General features: G+C 36.1%; 2 protein-coding genes across 2 annotated transcripts; both read right to left on the bottom strand.

The window, feature by feature from the left end:
- Positions 1-273: 273 nt before the first annotated feature.
- On the bottom strand, positions 274-3,485 carry LOC107877273. The gene is made up of 3 exons (XM_016723956.2): positions 2,138-3,485; positions 1,003-1,533; positions 274-911 (listed from the first exon to the last, which is right to left on the bottom strand). The coding sequence occupies exons 1-3, from the start codon at positions 2,939-2,941 to the stop codon at positions 795-797; spliced, it is 1,452 nt and encodes a 483-aa protein (XP_016579442.1). The 5' UTR covers positions 2,942-3,485; the 3' UTR covers positions 274-794.
- A 2,775-nt stretch (positions 3,486-6,260) lies between these two features.
- On the bottom strand, positions 6,261-18,240 carry LOC107878273. Its single transcript, XM_016725200.2, has 4 exons — positions 17,287-18,240; positions 15,257-15,787; positions 14,917-15,130; positions 6,261-6,704 (listed from the first exon to the last, which is right to left on the bottom strand). The coding sequence occupies exons 1-3, from the start codon at positions 18,085-18,087 to the stop codon at positions 15,020-15,022; spliced, it is 1,443 nt and encodes a 480-aa protein (XP_016580686.1). The 5' UTR covers positions 18,088-18,240; the 3' UTR covers positions 6,261-6,704; positions 14,917-15,019.
- Between the last annotated feature and the right edge of the window lie 5,664 nt (positions 18,241-23,904).

Here is a 23,904-nt window from a genome sequence, read left to right as displayed (position 1 = left end):
TTCTTGGCACTGCTTTCCTTATTAGTTGTCATGTTTTCTTCGCTGCCATTTTTCTTTTCATCTTACTTTGATTAGCTACCCTTAGCTAAGGGTCCTTCGAAAACAGTTTTTCTGCTTCTATGAGGTAAGATCTGCGAACACTTTATTCTCTCCAAACCCCACTTGTGAAACATCACGTGTATGCTGATATTGTATGATGGTATACAAACTTTTGAAAGATCACATTAATGCAGAAATCTGTATTGCAGAAAATCTAAGCAAAGGGCCACATATAGCTTAAGAAAGTCCATCATAAGTATCAGATTATTGCTTCATTTCCTACTAAATGAGTGTATGGCATGCAAAAGAAAGGTCAAATTTCCTTTAGCACTCATCATAAAAGACAACAAAAAAGAAAATCTGGAACAAGTTTCAGTCCGAAATAGAGACTTTTTTCTTCCTGGTTAACTCAAAATTACAAAGTTTTCTTCATATGTTTGCCGATTCATTGAAGTGCCTAGCTTCCTGAAGTATACATCTAGTCCAAGTAAATACATGTACAAAACTAAAGCTTCCCCAATTATGTCTGCCTCTGAACCTTCTTTGATCATTGATCTTAAATGTTCAGAAAACATACGATTCGGCCACGAAAAAACTGCTGATATCTTGTTAGCTACTCAAATCTTTTCAATTAATGGCTTCTTCAGATTCAAAATTCCATGGGGATGGAGATTGCCTGATCAGATCAGGCAACTGGGGAAACCATCAAATGGTGGTACCTATGCTTGCTGAATGTCAATTAAGAATATGTTGTGCTATTGCTCCATGTTAATTAGTTCATCTTCCTTGCATTCTCTTATCCCTATTTCCATGATGTTGCCCGATGCAGAAGGTAACAACACGTCACAGCAATGCCTTCTTGGAGCTAGCAACTGGATATGACATTACAGCAAAAGATCCAAAAATTAGATATTAGGCTATTTTACAATGAACAGAATTTAGAGAGTAAGAATTTCAAGATACCTGTTTCTTGTCAAGGACTAATTTGTTTGATAACACTCTGATTTTTTCGAGTCTTCTAGGTGAACTCATATCAAATTTGCATTTATCAGATGTCTTTTTCGTGTAAACAGTCTCTGTTCCATTGATGCCGGAAGACACACTGTCCAAGAAATAGACAAGCTGCCTTTGGCATGGATCAAATGCATATTTCTTCGTATCTAAGTCGTATAATCCACCCAAATGACTACTTTTCCAGGGAGCGTAGCTCTCTTGCACGCGCTGAACATTTGGGAAAAGCACATTCTTATTAAACACTTGAACAGCATATCCCCAAGACACTGACACTGTCCAAGAAAACCAACGATCATAGCAAACTGTTTGCTGCAAAATCCGATGTGGATCAAAGCTTGCTGCATTGTACAAATGCTCCAGAGCCTTCCCTGTTGTCATATTTGGGAATATAGGATCAATTTTCTCTATATGATGCATAGATACCAATGGCCTAAGGGGATGTGCAGCCAACATTCCAAACACATTGCCATGAAAATCCATCTAGTATTTCAATTTCACAGAAACAGAACAAGATAGTCAGAAACGCAAAATTCACAATTGCCTAAATGGAAGTTTACAAAATATTCAAACGGTAAATGAAAATGACAAACTACATCAACATCCTCTTAAATTTGCCAGTAAATTTTATTCAGATACTCTCGAACTATGGCATGTTCAGATCGAGCACAATATGTAATAAAGTGTTCCAATTGGACACTTCCTACTCAAATTTTGGAAAACTCTTTTGCTTGTGTTTTCAAGTGCTCAGATAAGTTAACCACTTAAAATATATCACATCTTTTAATTATACACATTAACCTCACTAGCACTAAAACCTCTTCCATGTTCCAATTGATGTCAATGTGTATAACTAAAGGCGGAGACAAATTTAATGTGACTAACTTATCTATGTAATGGACTTTTGTGAACACTGCGTAGAAACTTTTTCAAAATATGAGCGGAAAGTGTCTAATATAATTATATAAAGACTTTATTACCATGTTCAAAATGCTAAATCGGAAAAGTCCATAGTTCGACTGTCCAAGTGAAATCTATTGGCAAGTTAAAGGGACTCTCGATGTATTCAGCCAAAAGAAAATATTACCTGATGAAACCCGGGCTCTCGAGTTAAACCAACACCAAGCTCTGTCAAACAGACATGAATTCTACCATCACTTCCATATAAATGAGGGTATCTTTCTATGCAAGAATCAAATACTTTAGCCAGAACTTTTGCCAATGGATAACTTATAGCAAAACCAGCTCCACCAAAAGCCATTTCGTAGGAAAAAAACTTGTTCTGCATAAAACTTTCTGAATTTGTCCCAATGTAGTACCAAAAGCCATGATCATATTTAGAAAGTGTCTTCACCAAATTTTCTGGGAAGAAAATTGTATCATCATCACCAAACACAAACCATCTGACATTAGAATGATTAAGTGCCACCGTCTCCGAAACGACACGTGCCACACGTATAGCTGAAGAGGTCCCACCTTTATGTGTATATTTGAAATGAGAAGTATCCTCAGAAATGCAAATTGGAGGTAGATCAGTTTCATTATTTGTGTAATTTGATGAAAAAAGTGGCATTTTTTCAAGAAACACACAACCCCTCATTTTATTAGGCTTCCACCAAAGCTTAACATATTCTTTTCTTTTGGACCATGATAGCTCATTTGATGCAATCCCAAAAACAACATGATCAAGATTTGTTTGGGTTGGTGAATTTCCATCATCATTTTGTAATGCAATTGAGGTATGGAAATGCTTGTTATTGGTGTTATTTGGAGCAAGGAAATTGGAACAAACAAGATAAATCATGCAACCAAAACATGATATTATAATGAGACTCTTGAAACTATTGGTGGAATAATATTGTGCCTTGCTAGGCAGATTGAAAAGTTGCATTTCTGAGGATGGATTGGAGGACAATGTAGAAGAAGGGGTTTAGATGAATTCAATTCACTACCACCCCTTATGGAGAAATTTGACAATCTTTATAATCTGTCTAAGAAAATCGGTTACATGCTACTACATGTTTTAATTACAAAGAGTTACTAATGGAAAATGTTTGGTTACATTTGAACAGGTAACGCCAGTCTTTTGAAGGGGTCCATTCAGAGGTCTCCATGTGGTGGAATTGAGTCAACAATGTTGACGGAAAAAAAAGAAATATTGGAGAAAAAAAGGTGGTGTTTCACCTTTTTTTTCACATTCAAAGAAAAGAAATTAGGAAAAGTCAACGTGTATGAAAATGTGAAAACTAAGAAAAGGTGCATACATGACATGACATGTGTTAATTTAGGATGGTGAGTTGGTTACATTAAAGGCGAAAAGAGACCAAATAAGAAAACACCAAAAGAGGGTTCGGTTGCCGAACTCTGGACCGGTACTGTTGGTGGCTTCTCTCTCTCGAACAACAAGTTTACCAAACCCATGTGTGGATCAAGTTTAACTCTTAGGGGTCGTTTTATAAGAGTTAAAGTCATGCTTATCAAATTCATCGATTCTAACGCATGCATTAGAATCATAATCGTTATCCAAAAAAATTTTCACGTCCTTTCTGCCATATTTATAAAGGATATTTTTGTTTTTATTTTTGAAATTATATAATTCATGTTATTTTTAATACACCAAATCAAACACTGCATAAGAAAAATGTAAGCATAACTAACATAAGCATCGCTAATGCAAATAGTACTAATACACAATATTTTGCACTACTCTTATACACCCTACCAAATGATCCCTTATTTACTTGGCACACTTTCTTTTAAAAAACTTTAATTATAATTATATTTTATTAAATTAACTTTATTAATGATATTTTAAAATAATATTACTACTTTGTGTAAATATTAAAGGTAGAAAAAGAAAAATATAATAAAAAAATTTAATTTTATGAATTAGACAAGTAAATTTAAGTAATTATTTTAGTGTAGAGAGTCAAGTAAAACGAAATTAAGGGAGCAATCAAAATTGTCCTTAATGTACGTGTTTTGATTTTACTTGCTCCTTAATGTATAAATATGGTGAATATTTTTTTTTAATAACTGTGGTGTCCGGATCAGCTTGCGCACACCTCGACTAAATTCACGGAATACCTGCCACCTCCCACCAGCAACAGGTACCAGATAACTCTGTCCACCAAGGCTAGAACAAATGGAAAGAAAACACCTAGTGTTTGTATCGACTGGAAATTGAACCTGAGACCTTATGGTGCTCATCCCAGCTTCATTAAACCACTAGGCCACACCCATTAGGTGCTAAACATGGTGAAAATAAATTGACACCTTCAACATCTTCCCATCCTGCGCAATTTTCTTAGCCCAATAGTGGACATTCTACTCTTCCTTTCAACTGTATATTTTCACCATAAAATTGTAGTAGTAATTTTCTTCAAGTCCTATCCCTACATCGAAAGTTTTCCGATGGCTCCTTCAAGTTGGGGTTGAAATTTTTTATGCCGCTTCTGATATCGAACTGAACAATACAAAATGGTACCTTTTGTTTCGCAGTTTGATAAGGGCCTTCATTTATTTTGACAGTAAGAGTAGCCATTATCTTTACTTAGCTTAGTGTGACGCCCCAAAGTTTTGGGGCCTGTCATTCGCCAGGATTGTGCGTGCCAACTAGGCCGCAACCTTGTCAGCTATGCAGGCGGCATGTGCTGAGGGAATATGCTGAAGTCGAAGATGAGGCAAAGGGGCATAACATGAGGCAACAAGCATCTATATACGTTGCATGACATGTCCTAAGAGTGCCAAGGTGATTTGGAGAGGGCTTGGTGTGAGCCCAAGGGGGCGGAGGCATGGTGAGGATCGTGTGCGGTGTTCGATGTCAGCGCCGTGCCATTTTGAGCTACAAGTGAAATCTAAGGATTCCGGTTTAGAGAGTTGATATTGATGGTACCTTATGTATGCTTACCAAATTTGGGGTCATTTGGAGTCCGTTTGGATAGGGTCTTGACTTGGCCAAAGTCCAGTGGCATTGTCGTAATTTGCTGATTGGTCCGAAGGCCATAACTCATTCCATGTGTATGGGAATGGGGTGAAACTTCATGGAGGTGTGAAGAAAGTCAAGAGAAAGGAGTAGGAACAAACAACACCCAATTTGAAGGTCGGATGAATGATCTAAGCCCCAGTATGATTCTCGGGCAAAATGATGTCTAGTGGGGGACATTGGGATTATTTATTTTAAGCATATATAAGGAGGGTATGAATGGTGACAGCCTACCAGCCTCCCCCGAGTGTGTCGACAGATGGCCACCCCAAGTGTGCTGCCTTGAGGGACAACCTCAAGGGCCTGCCTTGGCATGTCAAAGGAATGCGCAAGGTACTCATAGGGCTCGGGAACCCTATGGGCAACGCAAGGTCGAGTAGACTAGCGTTGGGCGTCGGAAAAGGCTAGAGGTTGGCTATATGAACCGACAAGCCCCGTGGGCTGTCTAAATGATGGAAGGATGCCTCCAAGCCGATAGAGCAATCGAGATACTCTCCCCAAGAGACTCGTGAGCTAACTTGTGAGCTTGGTCAAGGTTCAGCCAAGCGAGCAAGGGTCCGTTGGCCTAGACGCGCAGTTGTGGGGCGACACTGTGCTACGAAAGCTAGATACAAGTTGCGTGGGCTATGTTTGGCTATGCCATAAGACATGAGAGGGCATATCTAAGAAAGACGCTTGAGACAAAGGCCAAGGATTGAGGGTTGCCCTACTCGGGCGAAGCAAAGGCCAAGTGCACATGCATGAGGCGATGTCAAGCTTGAGGATAGGACTGTGCATGCGAAGGCAATGCTCAGGCCAAGGCAAGGGACGAGTATGTCCGTAGCCGTCCCCAGGAGCGCATATGGATGAGATCCACGGATTAAAGTTGCGCCAGAAGAGTTGCTTATACGTTGGCCATGTCAGCCGACATGTTGAAGGAGCGACACCAAAGGGGGCAAGCCTCTGAGGCGAGCTTCCCACAGGCACAGGATCGTGCTAAAGACCTGGGAAATGAGGAAGGCTGACCCATAGTTGGGGGAACCATGGGCGCCGCACGGGCAAAATTGTGTGCCGCTGACACGTTGAAAAATGAGCCCGTGACATTAGGACCAAACTCGCTTTTTAGAATATGTTAAAGGAATAAGATAATTTCCATCATGTTTACACATTGAGGATCAGATGGACGAAAGCCCGTACATTAAGAACCAATTTAATCACTTTCCCTTTAAGTGCAGTAAATCAAATAAATTCTAATTTTGAGCATATTAAGCTGCTTGTTGATCATATTCTCAATATTTGCAACTGTATCCATCAAATGTAAGCAAGAAATGTTTTCAAAACCACAGCTTGATGAGGACTAAGCTAATACATTTCTTGTGGATTAATATATGCCTTTCGTGCCACCTTACAAAACTTTCCTGAGGCCAGCCTACGCTAATCGCCGGCTGAAGAATTAGTTACCATATAACTCATCTTTCTCCAGTACAAATTCCTAAAATGTAAACCCGTAGTTCATAAAACATAAGAATAACAACTTCAGTGGTGAGTCGGAACACACCCAGAAAGAGCTTGCTTTTAACATGAGATCCCTGGCATCGACGAGCCTCCCAAGGTGCGGAAAAATGATAGTACTCATTCCAGAAGAGATGCAACATACATGACAGCCACACCCTCCCGCAATCGCATAAATCTGCAATGCCAAGGAGAAGAAATGAATTTCACTATTTGAAACTGTGGGAAGATGTAGAAAAGGCAAAAATAAGCGTTTAACCACTGCATTTTTGTCAGTTTTGAATGCAATGAACAACTCATTGCAAGTAACTCAAAATCTGTGCAGTGATAAGTTCAAACTATTGCAAAATAATGCATTCAACTTCCAAAACAACGCCCTAAAGAGAAAGCCGAAAGGAAATGAAATTTAGGGACAAGGAGTTCCGCAATTTGGTTTAGTGATGCACACACCATTAGGAAATTCTCTGATCTATTCCTGGCTAATTTCAGCATGTGAATCAAGCAATATGAATCAAAGCATCGTTATTATCACTACTAGCTAGCAAAATTCATGAATGATTATTCCACACGTGTCAATTTCAAATCATAATTTTTTGCGTGTGCATATATATATGTAAGAGATTCTTCGCTACCGATATACCTGCTGCTATTAAATAGGGTGGCTTAACCTGAGCCATGTTACATAAACAGAACACTAACAAAATCATATAAGTACCAATTCACAGTTTGTTCATCCATGTTATACTGGCCAAGTATGTCAACTAGAGGTTATTGAGGCGTGAGTGTGAAATTGTGCTATGCAGTTCTTATATTTCAACATTAAAGAAATATGAAATATCATGAATCAGTAAGTGCAACTTGCCAGAAACTTCTTCACGTGGTCATAGAACTATATTCTTATAGGCTTATCGGCTTGTCTTTTCCAAATTCTAACTGAAGAGAAATTATAACGAAGGAGTTGAAAGGCACTTGGGATGAAAAGCATGAAATCCCTATGGTTTTGGATGTTAAATGCTATCCCCATTCAGCTATTAGTAGCCACCTTGTGCATCCAACAAGGTTGCATAACATGCCAAACCTAATTTTAAATTACAGATGACTCCCAAAATGTTTTAACAGATAATAGTGAGACAAAAGACAAATGAAAGACTATTTTAATCAATTTCGCCTTAGCTTTTGTTTTGATTACAAAAAAGCATTGAATATGTCGAAATTTCACCGTCGATTTTGGTCAAAGTACCCAAAATTGGTTCACCAAATTGGGTATATATCCCACACCCACACCCATGCCCTGTTGACAAGGGTGTGGCACCAAAAGTGAAGACTCCGAACAACTTAGGTTTGGTTAGAGATTTGAATATGATTACCAAACATAATATGATTGTCTAGTATTAGAAAAACCTTATTTGCCTTAAAGACAAACCATTCACTATTTAGTGAAATATGTCCAAATTGAGCACAATGAATGTGGTAGGTTCACATAGCAAGCATAGGTGAGCATAATCGGTTTTGAAATTGAGGAGTTATTGTTGTACTTCATTACTAAATAGAAGTTGAGAAGCATAAAGCCATTAGACATTCTTTAGGGTTATACTGCCTTGAGTGTCTAGTACAAGGAGGGTTAAATTAAGCACAAAGTACCCACTCTACCTAAACTAATTACCTGTGCCCCCCACCACCACCACCACCAACCCCTAAAACCCCCAACCCACCCCATGAACGAACGAGTCAAATACTCACAAAGCCCAAAATATTTATCCCAAATGCCCCTAAAGCGACAAACTGCACACATTCAACCTTGTAACATAAAATGTCCCTTGTTCCCTCATGTGTAGTAATTAATGCATCCCCCAGTTTAAAATTATTCTTCATTAATATTTTTTTCCTTTCGTGTATTTTGTCTCTACCTTCCTCACCAACCCAAATTCTTACAAAAATTAAAAATATCAACTAATTATTTTTAGACTAAGAAAAATATAAAACAATAAAATAATTAAGTTATAACAAAAAATCCATTAAGAAAAATATTAAAATCACCAATTTATTATTTAAACCTAAACTAATGGTCAATATACTTTATAAAAAGAATACAACAACAACATACCCAGTATATTCCCACATAGTGGGGTCTGGGGAGGGTAGAGTGTACGCAGTCCATACCACTACCTCTAAAGAGGTAGAGAGGCTGTTTCTGATAGACCCCCAGCTCAAGTTAGAAGACAGCATACAAAAGCATGAAAATCCTAGAACACAATAAAATAACAACGGTACGACATCCACAGAAAATTGCATGTTGCCAAACACAAGACCCCAAAGTCCACCTAAATACTGACAACGCCTCAACCACACCCTTAACCCTCTATCCTAATACTATTCCTCCATATCTTCCTATCCAAGGTCATGTCCTCAGTCAACTGTAACTGCTTCCTGTCACGTTTAATCACTTCTCTTCAGTATTTCTTCGGCCTACCCCTACCCCGCTTGAAGTCAACCAAGGCCAACCGCTCACACCTACAAACTGGGGCATCCATGTCCCTCCTCATCACATGACCAAACCATCTCAACTTCACTTCCCGCATCTTTTCCTCCACTGACACCACTCCCACCTTCTCCCGAATAATATCATTCCTAACCTTGTCAACCCTAGTGAATCCACACATCCAACGCAACATCATCATTTCCGCCACCTTCAGCTTTTGGATATGAGAATTCTTAATCGGTCAACACTCCGCTCCATACAACATAGCAGGCCGGACTGCAACTCTAAAGAATTTGCCTTTCAGCTTGAGAGGCACCTTCTTATCGCATAGAATTCATGAAGCGAGCCTCTATTTCAACCAACCAGCCCCAATACGGTGGAAGACATTCTCATCTATCTCTTCGTTTCCCTGAATCGTAGACCCGAGATTCTTAAAACTCTCCCTCTTGCAAACCGTTGGGAATCCAACTTCACTAACACCTCCTGCTCTTGTCTCGAGTCACTAAACTTGCACTCTAAGTACTCCGTCTTGGTCCTACTCAATCTGAAACCTTTAGACTCTAGGGCTTGCCTCCAAACCTCCAGTTTATCATTAACCCCTTGTCGCGACTCATCCATCAAACTATATCATCTGCGAAAAGCATACACCAAGGCACCTCACCTTGTATTTTTCGCGTCAACACATCCATCACCAAAGCGAATAAAAACAGACTAAGAGTTGATCCCTGGTGCAACCCTGTCAAGACCGGGAAATGCTTAGAATCTCCTCCCACTGTCCTTACCCGAGTCTTCGCTCCCTCATACATGTCCTTAATCGCTCTGATGTACGCCATCGGGACCCCTCTCGCCTCAATGCATCTCCAAAGAACCTCCCTAAGGACCTTGTCATACGTCTTTTCCAAGTCAATAAACACCAAGTGAAGATCCCTCTTCCTCACTCTATACTGCTCTATCAGTCTCCACACAAGGTGAATTGCCTCGGTCGTGGAGCGACCAGATAGACACAATCTTCCTCAACCTCCACTCCACCACCCTCTCCCAAATCTTCATCATGTGACTCAACAACTTAATACCCTGATAGTTGTTGCAACTCTGAATATCACCCTTGTTCTTATAAACAGGGATCATCGTGCTCCATCTCCACGCCTCAAGCATCTTTGCTGACTTGAAAATATTGTTAAATAAGTTGGTCAGCCACTTCAACCCTGACCCGCCAGAGAACTTCCAAAAATCTACCGTTATCTCGTCGGGCCCCATCACCCTCTGCCCCTCTGCATCTTGCGAATGGCCTCACTAACCTAATCTACCTTAAAACGCCGACAAAAACCAACGTCGCGACCCTCCCTGGAATGCTCCAACTCCCCTAACACAACACCTCTATCCCCCTCATTATTCAAGAGCCTATGAAAATAAGACTGCCATCTTTTCTTAATGAGGTCGTCCTCCACCAAAACTCTGTCATCCTCCCCCTTAATGCATTTCACCTGGTCGAGATCACGACCCTTCCGCTCCCTAACCTTGGCAAGTCTAAACATCCTCTTCTCCCCGCCTTTCTCCTCTAACCCCTTATACAAACTTTCAAAAGTTGTTGTCTTAGAAGCCGTGACTGCTAACTTAGCCTCCTTTTTTGCTAACTTGTACTTCTCTCTACTCACCCGCTTCTCTTCTTCATCCTTACTCTCAACCAACTTAACGTAAGCCGCCTTCTTCGTCTCGACCTTCTTCTTAACCTCCTCATTCCACCACCAACCCCCCCCCCCAATACCGGCCAGAACCGCCCCTCGAAACACCCAACACCTCTCTAGCAGACGCCCTGATGCAACCAGCAACCCTATCCCACATACTATCCACGTCCCCTCTGCACTCCCACTCTCTCATCCCCTCCAACTTCGCCCCAATCTCCAAAGCATTAACCGGAGTCGGGCTGCCCCACCTAACAGTAGGCCGACCCTTCCCACCCCGCCTCATCCTGCCTACTTTATAAAAAGAATAACTTATGAAAATGAAAACAAAAATTATATCTAAAAGTCAATTATATTTTTATTTTTTTTTGTAGTTTTTGCACAAGTAAAATTGTTGGAATGATATAAAAACAAAAATTCTTTATATCTAATTAGAAATATATATTTTTATTTTTTGTCATATTATCCTCTTTTTTGTATCATTTATTTTTAAGATAAAATAACATACAAAGATAAAATATTATCTAATTATTTTTGAACTTATACAAATATAAAAAATATAATAAATCAAAAAAAGGGCAACTCGATGCACTAAAGCTACTGCTATGTGCGGTATCCGGGGAAAGGCCCCGCTACAAGGGTGTATTGTACACAGCCTTACCTTGTATTTCTTCCAGAGGTTGTTTCCAAGGCTTGAACCCGTGATCTCCTGGTCATATGGAGGCAACTTTACCAGTTACTCCAAGGCTCCTTTCCAAACAATAAATAATAAAGAAAAGAATTTTTTCATTGAAGGACTAGAACAGTCCTTTATGATACATCACATTATACCATCTATTCTGATGGTATCATTACGGACTAAAGCAAACCCTAATGATACCATGTTAGTATATAGATATATTGTGTAATTATGATGGTATCATGGTTTCGCTGAAGGGTTGAAGCAGGTATCAGTGATACCATGACAGTATATACGGATTGAAGCAAATCCCAACAATAGCATGTTGGTATATAGATATATTATGATGGTATCACGAAGGTCTCACTGAAGGGCTGAAGCAGTTATCAATGATACCATGTTAGTATATAGATATACTGTGATGGTATCATGGAAATCTCACTAAAGGGTTAAAGTGGGCATTAATGTTACCACGACAGTATATAAATATATTGTTATGGTATCATTACATATTGAAGCAAACTCTGATGATACCATGTCAGTATATATACACATTGATGGTATCATGGAGGTATGACTGAAGAATTGAAGCAGACATCAATTATACCATGATGGCATATAAATATACTGTGATGGTATCATGGAAGTCCCACCAAGGATTGAAGTAGACATCACTGATACCATGACAATATGTATGATATATTGTTATGAAATCATTATAGACTGAAGCAAACCTCAATGATACCATGTCAATATATATACACTGATGGTATCATGGAGGTCATTGAGGTCTGACTGAAGGATTGAAGTAGACGTCAGTGATACCCTGATAGTATATAGATATACTGTGATGGTATCATGGAGGTCCCACAAATGACTGAAGCAGACATTAATGATACCATGGCAGTATATAGATATACTGTGACGGTATCATGAAGGTCTCATTAAAGGATTGAAAGAGACAATAATGATACTATGACAGTATATAAATATATTGTTATGGTATCATTACAGACTGAAGCAAACCCCAATGATACCATGTCAATATATATATGTATATTGTGATGGTATCATGGAGAGGACTAATTTAAGGATTAAAGCAGACATCAATGATACCATGACAGCATATAGATATATTGTGGTATCATATGGACCGAAGCAAAGACACATCTGTGCTCCCAATATAGCTTGGAAACCTTCTTCGGGTAAAGCAGTTAATTTATGGGTTAATCAATGGATACCCGATTCCCCTCCCCTTCGAAAAATTCTTTTTGGCCCCTTGACCTTAGAAGAATCTTCCTTTAAACTTTCGGAACTCTGGGATAGTACTGGTTGGAGGTGGGAAAAAATTTCTATGCAGCTTCCTCCGGATATTAGATCATAATTTCTATCTATTACTTTGGGCTTGAATTCTAACAATCTTGACATACCCTATTTGGCAGGCTCTTCCAATGGTTTATTCACGACCAAAAGTGTCTATCACTACTCTTTGGCTTTGCTCTAAGGAATGTCTGCCCACTTTTAGTTATCTTAATCGTTTAGGTATTGTGAATGATCCAATATGCCCTATTTTTCACACTTTGCAGAGACTACTGCCCACATCTTTTTACAATGTTACATTACTAAAAAGTTTTGGTTGCATTTTGGTTTGAATATTGATTTGCTTGATCTATCTTTATCTCATTGGTTAAATGCCCTTAAGCATGTCAATTTTCCTTCTTTTTCATCAACTCCTCCATCGCTTTTTGGTTGGCTGAACTTTTTCCCTTTTGCGTTGTGGAATCTATGGATCAATAGAAATACTAATCTCCATGAGAAAAAAAAAGTCCCTTTTGCCAGTTTGTATGGTCACTACCCAAGTCATCGAATACAAGCTCCTCACCACTACCAAGTCCCACCTTCATTGTCAAGTTTCTATTCCCATTACCTGGATAAAGCCCCCTATAAATACATATAAATTAAACATAGATGGTTCCTTTATCCCCGGTCAAAATAAAGGTGGCATTGATGGTGGTGTTCGAAATTTCCATGGAGATTGGATTGTGGGTTTTATAGGCTGTTTTGATGTTCCAAATCCTACCTCTACAGAACTACAAGCCTTGGTGCAAGTCCTTGAATTAGTTGCAGCATGCCATTATCCACCCATAAAAATAGAAGAAGATTCCACTGAATTGCTTAATATGTTTGAGGTAACCTCTCCAACATGTAACCCGTTGCTCTCTTTATGCAGGTTGTTATTGAGGAGATTGGGAATCTAGTACTCCGACAAAATTTTCCTGAAGTAAATGCAGTTGCTGACTTTTTGAGTAAAATGGGATCCTGACTACCTACCACTAATCAAGTTACCGTTTTGATGCAGCCTCAAGTCGACGCCTTCCCTATGCTTTTCCATGAGAAGCAAGGATTGTCCACTTCTAGATTAGTTAATAGAACGGTGTAATAAGTTAGCTAGTTGGCGAAATTTGTCTGCACTATTTAGTGCTCCGAACACTACTTTTGTCCCATCTGTAACTGTTTAATATCAATAAATTTATTCCCTGTTAACCCAACAAAAAAAAAAGAAAAAAAGAATGAAAAAAGGAAATGAGAAAAAAAAAGAAAAAGAGAAAGGAAGTAGATAAATAAAAAGGAAAAGAATTAAAAGGGAGATAAATAACTAAAGCTACAAGGGAAGAGGGCATTTAGTTAGAAATAGTTTACTCCTGTGGCCTATGGGGCATGAATGTACTTTCCCCTTAAATTAATTATTATTATTTTACATATTCGACTTTATGTTAGTGTGGATTTAAAAGTCACACACAGCTATGACAGCACAGTTCACTATTAAGTATCTCGCGATCATCTTCCATATAGGTAGGTATTAAATATTCTTCCTATCCTCACATTGCCTTCTACCAAATTTATATGTAGGGGTGGATAATGGTTATTCATAAAAAGAAAACACTGCACATCTCAGAAGGCCAACCAAGTACTTTAGTCAGCTTGCGTACATTTCGATTAATATTATCGAATATTTATTATCTCTCTCCAACACAAATATCCGATAACAGTCCACCAAGGATTAGGCATAGATGAAGAAATCATTTGAACGACTTGCGAACACTAATTCTCACTTAGGATAGGTGCAGAGATGGGGGAGGTACAGTTAGTTCAAAGGTTCCATAAATCCGTAATCCAAATTGTTGCAAAAACCGATGATGCCGACTTCAAGAAATTTATTTACAACAAGACACAGAACATTTCTACATCCAAATATCCCAGTGATAGGTAAAGCCATTTTGGTTTATAAAAAGAATACCAAGCTGTTACATTTCTAATTCAAAGAAAGGATATGATTCAGTCATAAACAGATAACAGAAATAGGGGACACCACAATTAAAGAGTCATCAGAAAAGGCAAAAAATATTGCAATAACGAGAGGTAGGACCTTATATGATTTAGAAACTGGAAACCAGAATAGCATTGGGAGAAATAGTCTTCTGTTAATCAAGGAAGGGAATAAAGGCGGAAAGGCAAAGGCGTGTAATGTCTTTGTAACAAGAAACTGTACCTTTTAAAACTATGAAGTCCCTGTCAAAAGTCTGCATGATCCCTGCTCGTCCGTCCAGCCATGGATTGACAGGTCATTTTTTAGAGCAATTTTGAGGATCTTACTAAGTCTTCATTGAGATCAACTCATCATACCCACATTGTCTAATACCAATTATCATCGTCTCACTGATGGGTGATGAAATGTCACAGCATGGCCGACGAGGAACTTTCAACTGATACAGGTAACTCAGACGTTCAGCAGAGGAAGGGCAAGATAGTAATACACCACAGAGAAAGGAACAGCAACAATAACAAAACAATAGAAATAAAGTTGAGTGTCTACAAGCAAACTAGAGTACCTGTTCAGCATCAAAGGCTAGCTTCTGCGAGAAGACTCTTATCTTGACCAATTTTTTTGTAGGATTACTTCTTATGCAGTTTGCAGTATCGTTTCTAACATATTCAGTCCATATTCCATCACTACTAGAAAGAACATTTTGCAAGAAGAAGACCACAGGTCTTTTGCATGGATCACTGGAGAAGGCTCTAGTGTTGAACATATATTTTGCAGCGACATTTTTACCCCTTTTCCATGGTCTAAATGTTGGCTGCAGCGAGAGCAGATCTGGAAGAAGTTCGTTCCCTTCAAACACCTGAACCGCGTAACCCCATGCAACTGAAACAGTCAGTAAGTTGGACTTGTCGTAGCACACTGTTTGTTCCAAAATCCTAGCAGGATCAGCATGGACAGCTTTGAAGAGATGGTCCACAGCTTGAATCCTAGTCATGCCAGGAAAAAGTGGCTCCACAGCATCCAAGTGATGAAGTGATAACAGAGGAGATAATGGATGTGCGGAAAGGATACCAAACAGATCTCCTCGAACATCAACCTATTAATGAAAGCAATTTTGACTTATCATACAAAACTAAAATCATGAACATTATAGGTGACTTACATACTATCATGTGCAACCTCAAATGGCTAGTTCATTTAACTTCAATAAGCAAAGAAAAAACATTGACGTTAGACTCGTAAGCTCACGAAAAGGTAGCATACAGAAAACATAATCCCTCCATTCCAATTATTGTGATGGTATTTCCAATTAGTTTGTCCCAATAAGAATGATAATTTTTTTATATTTAGAGAAGTTTTTACTTGAAACTTCCCAAATAAAATAACAACAACAACAACATACCCAGTGTATTCCCATAAAGTGGGGTCTGGGGAGGGTAAAGTGTACGCAGTTCATGCCACTACCTCAGATGAAGTAGAGAAGATTGTTTCCGATAGACCCCGGCGCAGGAAAATAATATTAACAAATAACCACAAGTTTAAAAATAGTTCTTTCATCAACTCCATGCGAACTAAACTACCATCACATAAGTTGGGAGGAGGGAGTATAAATATGAACACCGTAAAGTCATTTGTATCAACACAAGACTTATTTCTACTATCATTGCAATTGCAGAATTACAATAGATTGAAGAAAACAAAGCAGTTGTGCAATGCGACAACATGCTTAAACAGAGTTCCCATAGTTTCAGTTCACTGCTAACCGAATAAGCAAAAAGATATCAAAAGCTGAAACATTCTATGTAATACACGAACTTGACAAGAAAGAATCCATTCATAAATCATTTCACAATTTCAGATATTACCAACACTCTTTATCATTTGACTCGTGTTTTTACTTAATTATCATCTAACAGATTTTATGATCATCCAAATAAGGTCATCTCATGAAAGCCAGCTCCAAAATTCCTTCTTGGTCTACTAAAAACAAACCCCAGAAACAAAAATGAATACTAATAAAGTTCTTTCATTATTCCATCCCTTTCAATTTATTTGCCTCACTTACCTTTTTAGTCCGTCTAAAGAAAGAATGCATCTTTCCTTTTTTGGCAACTCTATGATACTTTTTTTTACTCGGAGCTCCCAAGTTCCACCCTTTTTCTCCCTTGGTGACTCGACTTCACAACGTTAAGGTAGGAAGTGACGGTTGCTTACCATCCAAGTAACTACCTCTTGTCGAACTCTACAATTCTAACTTTTCACATGGCATTTTTAGACAACAAAATTAAAGAACATTTTGGTACATTCTATATGTCTTTAGTTTAAGATCACAGGATTCAATAGTCTAAAGGTTAAATCCCGTGTCAAGTCAACCCCAGACTAACAAATTAATAAAATGGGTGAAGCATTACGTACCAAAGTCGTTACACAAAATGGGACTTTCCGTCGTTATCTAAAGCTGGATCTAACAATATGATCCAGTAAAATTGAACTAACAATCAAAACAAATACTGTATCTAAACTAATAACACAAAACAATAGGCAACAACAATCCAAACAAGTAATAACAAAGTTTTTCATTATCAAAAACCTCACCTGATGAAATCCAGGTTCACGTGTCAACCGTACTCCAAGCTCAGCAACACAAGCAAAAACTCTAGAATCACTTCCATACAAATGAGGATACCTCATCAAACAAGAATCTAAAACCCTCGCTAAACCCTTTGCTAACGGAGCACTAAGCGCAAACCCACCTCCTCCAAATGCCATGTCAAACGAATACTTCTCATTCTGCTCATAACTCTCCGAATTATATCCAACATAATACCACTTCTCACTATCATACTTCGACAAAACCCTAACCAAATTATCCGTCAAAAACACCGTATCATCATCGCCAAAAATAAACCACCGGGTATTCGAAAAATTCACATTTTTCACCAAATCAAAGGTATCCTTCACAATCCTCGCTATCCGTATCGCCGAACGACGACCAGACGGAAAAGAATAAGGAAACTTCGAAGTGTCAGAAGAAACAACAGCCGGAACAGAAAGGGTAGAATTGGAAATTGGATTATCGAGGAAAACGACGGCGTTTGTTGAATTGGGATTGTACCATAGGTTAATGTAACGGCGACGGTTAGAGAAAGAGGAAGAGGAAGCGGCAATTGAAAAGAAGAGGTGTGAGAGTGTAAGATTAGTGGGAATTGAGGGGGTTTTGGAGAAATTCGGGTTTGGGTTAAAGGAGGATTGAGGGTTTTGGAGGTGGTGAAGGAGGAAGATTAAGTAGAAAATAAGGAGGGTGGTGAAGAGTAAGAGAAGATCTTTGAGACGATTTTGGATATGGCGGACTGTTGGGAGCATGGGCATTTCTCTGTTGGATGATGAAGTGAGCATGGGAAGTAGTGATGGTGAGTGAAGTGTGGAACTGTGCTGTTGTGAGCAGATCTCAGATGTTCCGTTCGTGTGTCTGCGTACGAAAGATGGTTTACCTCGTGAATTTGTTGTCTGATGAGAACTGAAAAAGTTGGACCAAATGTCCTCACACGAAGCATGGGTCACTTTTCATTTTTTTTTTTTTTTTGAAGAATAGTGTACAAAAAAATTATGATGTGAAAGAAATTTAGACCCCGTTTGGCCATGAAAATTACTTTTTTTTTTTAAGTTTCAGTTGGAATTCAAGATAAGTTGGAGTTGGAGTTATGTTTGATTATGAATATAATAAATTAAAGTTGTTTTTAAAATTTTGTGAGAGAAATATAAATGAAAAAAGTGAAAATAATTAAAACTTGTTTTCACTTTTTAAAATAATTTTTTGGAGTTGGATTTAAAAAATTCATGATCAAACGGAGCATGTTTTCACTTTTTTCACTAAGGGTGTGTTTGGTATGGTGGAAAATATTTTCCTAGAAAATGTTTTCATAGAAAATAAGTTGGGGTTTTACTTATTTTCTTTTGTTTGGTTGTTGAATGGAAAATATTTTTCAAAAAATATTTTATGATGTTTGGTTGATGAATAGAAAATATACTATTTTTTTTACCTAAATTTTAACTTTACATGAGTGTGTGACCCTCTAATTAAAAATATAATATATATGTTCTAAAACATAATATTTAGCTACACATTTTTAATCATTCGATCAATTTGTATCAGATGTGACATCAACAATTATACATTCATCTGACCAAATTTAGAAAACAATGTATTTTTTATTACGTATAATAAAATAAATTTATAATTATGTTTTTTTTTATTTTCTTATTCATTAAAAAGTAACTTCTTAATATGATTTATGAAAGAAAAAGTCAAAAAAAATGAGTTAGGTGGTACTTAATTTGACAAAACGAAACAATAATTTTTTTAAATTTTTTCTTTCGTAAGAAACGTAATAAAAAGTTATAATTTATAAGTTGTAATACAATGTTTTAATTTGTAAAAGTTAAAAAAGTTATAAAGTTTTAATTTATATTTTTTTAAAAAAACTCAGTGTACTATCACATCACTTCTTTATGTTAAATCATGTAAACGTAATAAATTATTACTACGTTTTACTAAAACTTTTTTACTGTACACATCCGCTATCAAACCGTTAAAAAAAAGGTATAAAAGGTAATAAATTATTATGTTTAGCCTATTTTGGTAATATATTAAATAAATGACCTATTTTGATCATTTTATTCATATTTTGATTTATTTTGGTTCCAAATTTCCATAAGTCACATCTCAATATTTTCTAGAAAATAACTTCCCTTGGCTCCTGAGGGAAGTCATTTTCTTTCAAATGGAGAAAAATGAGTTCCTTTGGAACATATTTTCCCAAAGTTATATTACAACCAAACAAAGAAAAATAGAAAAATATTTTTCAGAAAACATTTTCCATCATACCAAACACACCCTAAAGTGAAATAATTTTTCGGAAAAAAGAAAAAAAATTCTATGGACAAACGGCTATTCATTTGAATTTCAAAGTTTGAAAAGTGATATATAAAATTGATACGGAGGGAGTATTCTAAGTTAATTTTTTTATGTGATTTTGATTTGACACGACAAACTTTAAAAAATACTATGTAACAAAAGAAATTTAATTGGGATAACAGTTTAAGTTTAATTATAAATTTGAGCACGAATTTTAGAAAACTTGTATATATGAAAAGTAGTAAAAAATAATATAAGTTACAATTATTGATAATTCAAAAGATATATGAAAAAATTATGATCAAAGATAATTTTATTTGAAAAAATTTAAAAAGTAACACATAGATTGAGATGAAGAGTGTACTTCAAGTTAATTTATTTATGTGATTTTAATTCGACAGGAAAAAATCTCTCTCTATATATATATATATATAAAAGAGAATAAGTAGCATGGGGCTTTGAGCCACAGGTGACAAAAGAGATTTAAACTGAGATGTAGGTGACACAAGTCTTAATAATTTAGTAGATGTGACAATTACTAAATTATGGATTAAGAAAGTTTGGAAAATTTCAAAATAACTCATAAGTTTTTAAATTTACACTTTGATCCAAATATTAGTTAATATAACGAGAAACGAAGAAAAAAAGGTGTATTTTTCTCTCTCCTCATCCGTTGTTATTTTCTCTCTCTTCGTGATATTTGTTGTTCATTGTTGCTGCTGCTTTATTCATCATCTTCTGATTCATTATCATCATCTTATACTTCATTATCATCTTCATATTCTTCTTGTTGACCATTGTTGTTGTTACCCCAATTGCTGCTCTTTGGCCAAATTCTTATGTCAAAATTTATTTCGTAAATCACTTTCAACTTTGGCATTTACTTGAGAGGAGACTTTGGTAAGTCAAATTATGCTTTTTAGTTGAATTTTTCATCTACGTAATTGCTAGTGTGCTGTTTTTTCAACAATAGCTAGCACGTGAACATAAATGCAACATAAGAGCAATCTGTTTAAACAGATCCATTATCTGTGGCACCAGATAAATGTTCTGTTGTAACAGTAGACTCATGTTGGATTCATGTTTATGGTTCTAGGTGCCCGTATTATGAATCGAATAGATAGGTATTCTGTTGCACCAGATTAGTAATCTGTTTCAACAGATAAATAATCTGTTTCACCAAATTACTAATCTGTTTCGAACAACAAAATATAGCTCTTGTCACAAACCCAACAGATAACTCAACTAATATGTCGCTCTCTTGTTATTGATACTGCAATCAAATTATTCCTTAATTGTAGACATGTCATTCATTGAGAAAAATAAATAGACAGAACGAAAATTAAATAAGAAGTAAAAAGTCAAATGCATCAAACATAAATTTTTATAAAACAAACAAAAAAATACATAGATAAAAGAAAAAAAACTTAATTATTATTATCATCATTATTATTTGTATGGACAACCGGTCAATCTTCAACTGGCAGCAGCAGCGCCCTCCTCAGCCTGCGGATCTCCCGCAGCATCCTTACTCTAACGGCGACCAACTCCCAATGCAGGTCATGAACCTCCTTCTGCAGTTCTCCCATGGCGTTTCATAAAATAGCGATATCCCACATAATATCAGACATATCTAGAAAACGCTTAAGTTGACAAAACACACACGTAAAAATAAAAATAAAGAAAAGAAAGAATTCGAATGTAATACAACGTATATTTACACAAAAATCAAGAAAAAAAACTTACCAGAGACAGGAAAAAACAATCAAGTCCTTGAAGAGAAAGTAGTTGAAGGTGTAACAAGAGCAAAGAATAAATAGTGTGTGTAGTAGAATGAACGATTAAGTAAGGAGGGACCTATTTATAGAGGATTAAACTTGAATGAGTTAGGCAAAAAATCGCAACTGTTCACCTCTATTTATTAATGACATTCTTGATTACTGTAAAAAGTTATGACTTAATTAAATTAAGCAATATTGTGATAAGTCATGACATGATTTTTTAATTATATAAATTAATAAAACAGATTTAAAGGCGCAACTGTTCACCTTCATTTATTAATGACATTCTCGATTACTTTAAAAAGTTATGACTTAATTAAATTAAGTAATATTGTGATAAGTCATGACTTTTCAATTTTATTATTATTAAAATAATTAGTTATTTCCAGGAACCATTCTTTTTTACACTAAGTTGGACAACAGATTATATATCTATTGCATCAGATAACTCATTTGTGACAACAAATATATCATCTATTGCAACAAATAGATAATCGATTGCATCAGATAATAAATTTGTTGCAACATATAATCTATACAACTTTTTTTTAAAAAAAAGTTATCTTCATGACATCCAAATTTTCTGGTATTTTAATTATATAAATTAATAAAACAGATTTAAAGGCACAACTGTTCACCTTCATTTATTAATGACATTCTTGATCACTATAAAAAGTTATGACTTAATTAAGTTAAGCAATATTGTGATAAGTCATGACATTATTTTTTAATTATATAAATTAATAAAACAGATTCAAAGGCGCAACTGTTCACCTCCATTTATTAATGATACTCTTGATTACTGTAAGTTATGACTTAATTAAATTAAGCAATATTGTGATAAGTCATGACATAATTTTTTAATTATATAAATTAATAAAACATATTTAAAGGCGCAACTGTTCACCTCCATTTATTAATGAAATTTTTTATTACTGTAAAAAGTTATGACTTAATTAAATTAAGCAATATTGTAATAAGTCATGACTTTTCAGCTTTATTATTATTAGAATAATTAGTTCTTTTTAAGGACCATTTTTTTTACACTGAATTGGATAATAGATTAAATATCTATTGCACCAGATAACTCATTTGTGACAATAGATATATCATCCATTGCAATAAATAAATAACCGGCTGCATCAGATAATATATTTGTTGCAACATATAATCTATATATCTTTTCTTAAAAGAAATTATCTTCATGACATCCAAATTTTTTGACTTTTTAATTATATAAATTAATAAAGCAGATTTAAAGGCACAACTGTTCACCTTCATTTATTAATGACATTCTTGATTACTGTAAAAAGTTATGACTTAATTAAATTAAGCAATATTGTGATAAGTCATGAATTTTCAGCTTTATTATTATTAAAAGAGAAAATGGTCTATTACACCTCTAACCTTTAGTCGAAATTCAACTACACACTCAACCTTTATAAAAGTCCCATTACCCCTCGAAACATTTTTTTACTGTATTTAGTACCCCTTCAATTGCTGAGCTGTCATGGGAGGTGAGAAAACCCCCAATAGGCGCGTCAGCTGAGGCTTCAACCAGTCAAAATCAGTATTTTTAAGTGCCACATATATAATATATTTCATTATTTTTAATTATTAAATAATGTTGTCTTCTTCAACTAATAAAAGACTTTTTTTTTATATTCTTCTCTTTCTCAAAATAGAAAAATACCAAAAAAATCCATACCACTCTAATGATTTCTTCTTCACTGTGAAAAACAAAATCCACCATTAAACTATGCACCATTAAACAATCATTTTACCGTCATTACACCAAATTCATAACTCCACCAGAAAAAAATCATCACCACCCATCATCAAACACACTATTAGAATCTTACTGCAACTTGTTAGTATCAGATTTATCATTAAATCATCATCATTGTAGTCTATCACTAAATCCATATCTCATCATAAAAATTTCACCCATCACTAAATTCACAATCAAAATTACAACACAATGTTATCACCATAAAAAAATTACAATCATCACTAACGAGCTTCAACTTCTTCGGATCGTTAAAGACATTTTGTTTCAACTTCTTCCTCATCTCCAATTTCATTATCTTTCTCATCTTTCTTGAACTCATTAATGGTGTTTACTCATATTCCTTATCTCCAATTTCATTATCTTTCTCATCCAAGAACTTGACAATGGGCTCAAAACGTAAGGCTAAAGCCATCAATGAAGTGAAATGGAGCAAATTAAACATGATTCATTACTCCAAATTATACAAGACTAAGGACAATAGAGTCCAGAAAAGAAAAATTAGAAGAAGCAAGAATTGAACTTTCCACATACCAAGCGGCAAGCACATAAACAAACATTTTCCTCTATGAATTGTCTATGTGTCTTCTTTTAGCAGAGAACTCTTTCCTTTATCATTAACAAACAAAACATTTCCACCTTTAATTGTTCTCAGAGATTAACACTAACGTAATTAAGAAGCTCAAATACAAAGATTAAGGTGAATTCTTGGAACCATTTGAAGCTCT

This window comes from Capsicum annuum, chromosome 7 (genome assembly GCF_002878395.1).
Source record: "Capsicum annuum cultivar UCD-10X-F1 chromosome 7, UCD10Xv1.1, whole genome shotgun sequence".
In the NCBI taxonomy this organism is placed as follows: Eukaryota; Viridiplantae; Streptophyta; class Magnoliopsida; order Solanales; family Solanaceae; genus Capsicum; species Capsicum annuum.
The sequence above is the reverse complement of the archived record's forward strand: the minus strand, read 5'-3'. Positions and strand labels throughout refer to the sequence as shown.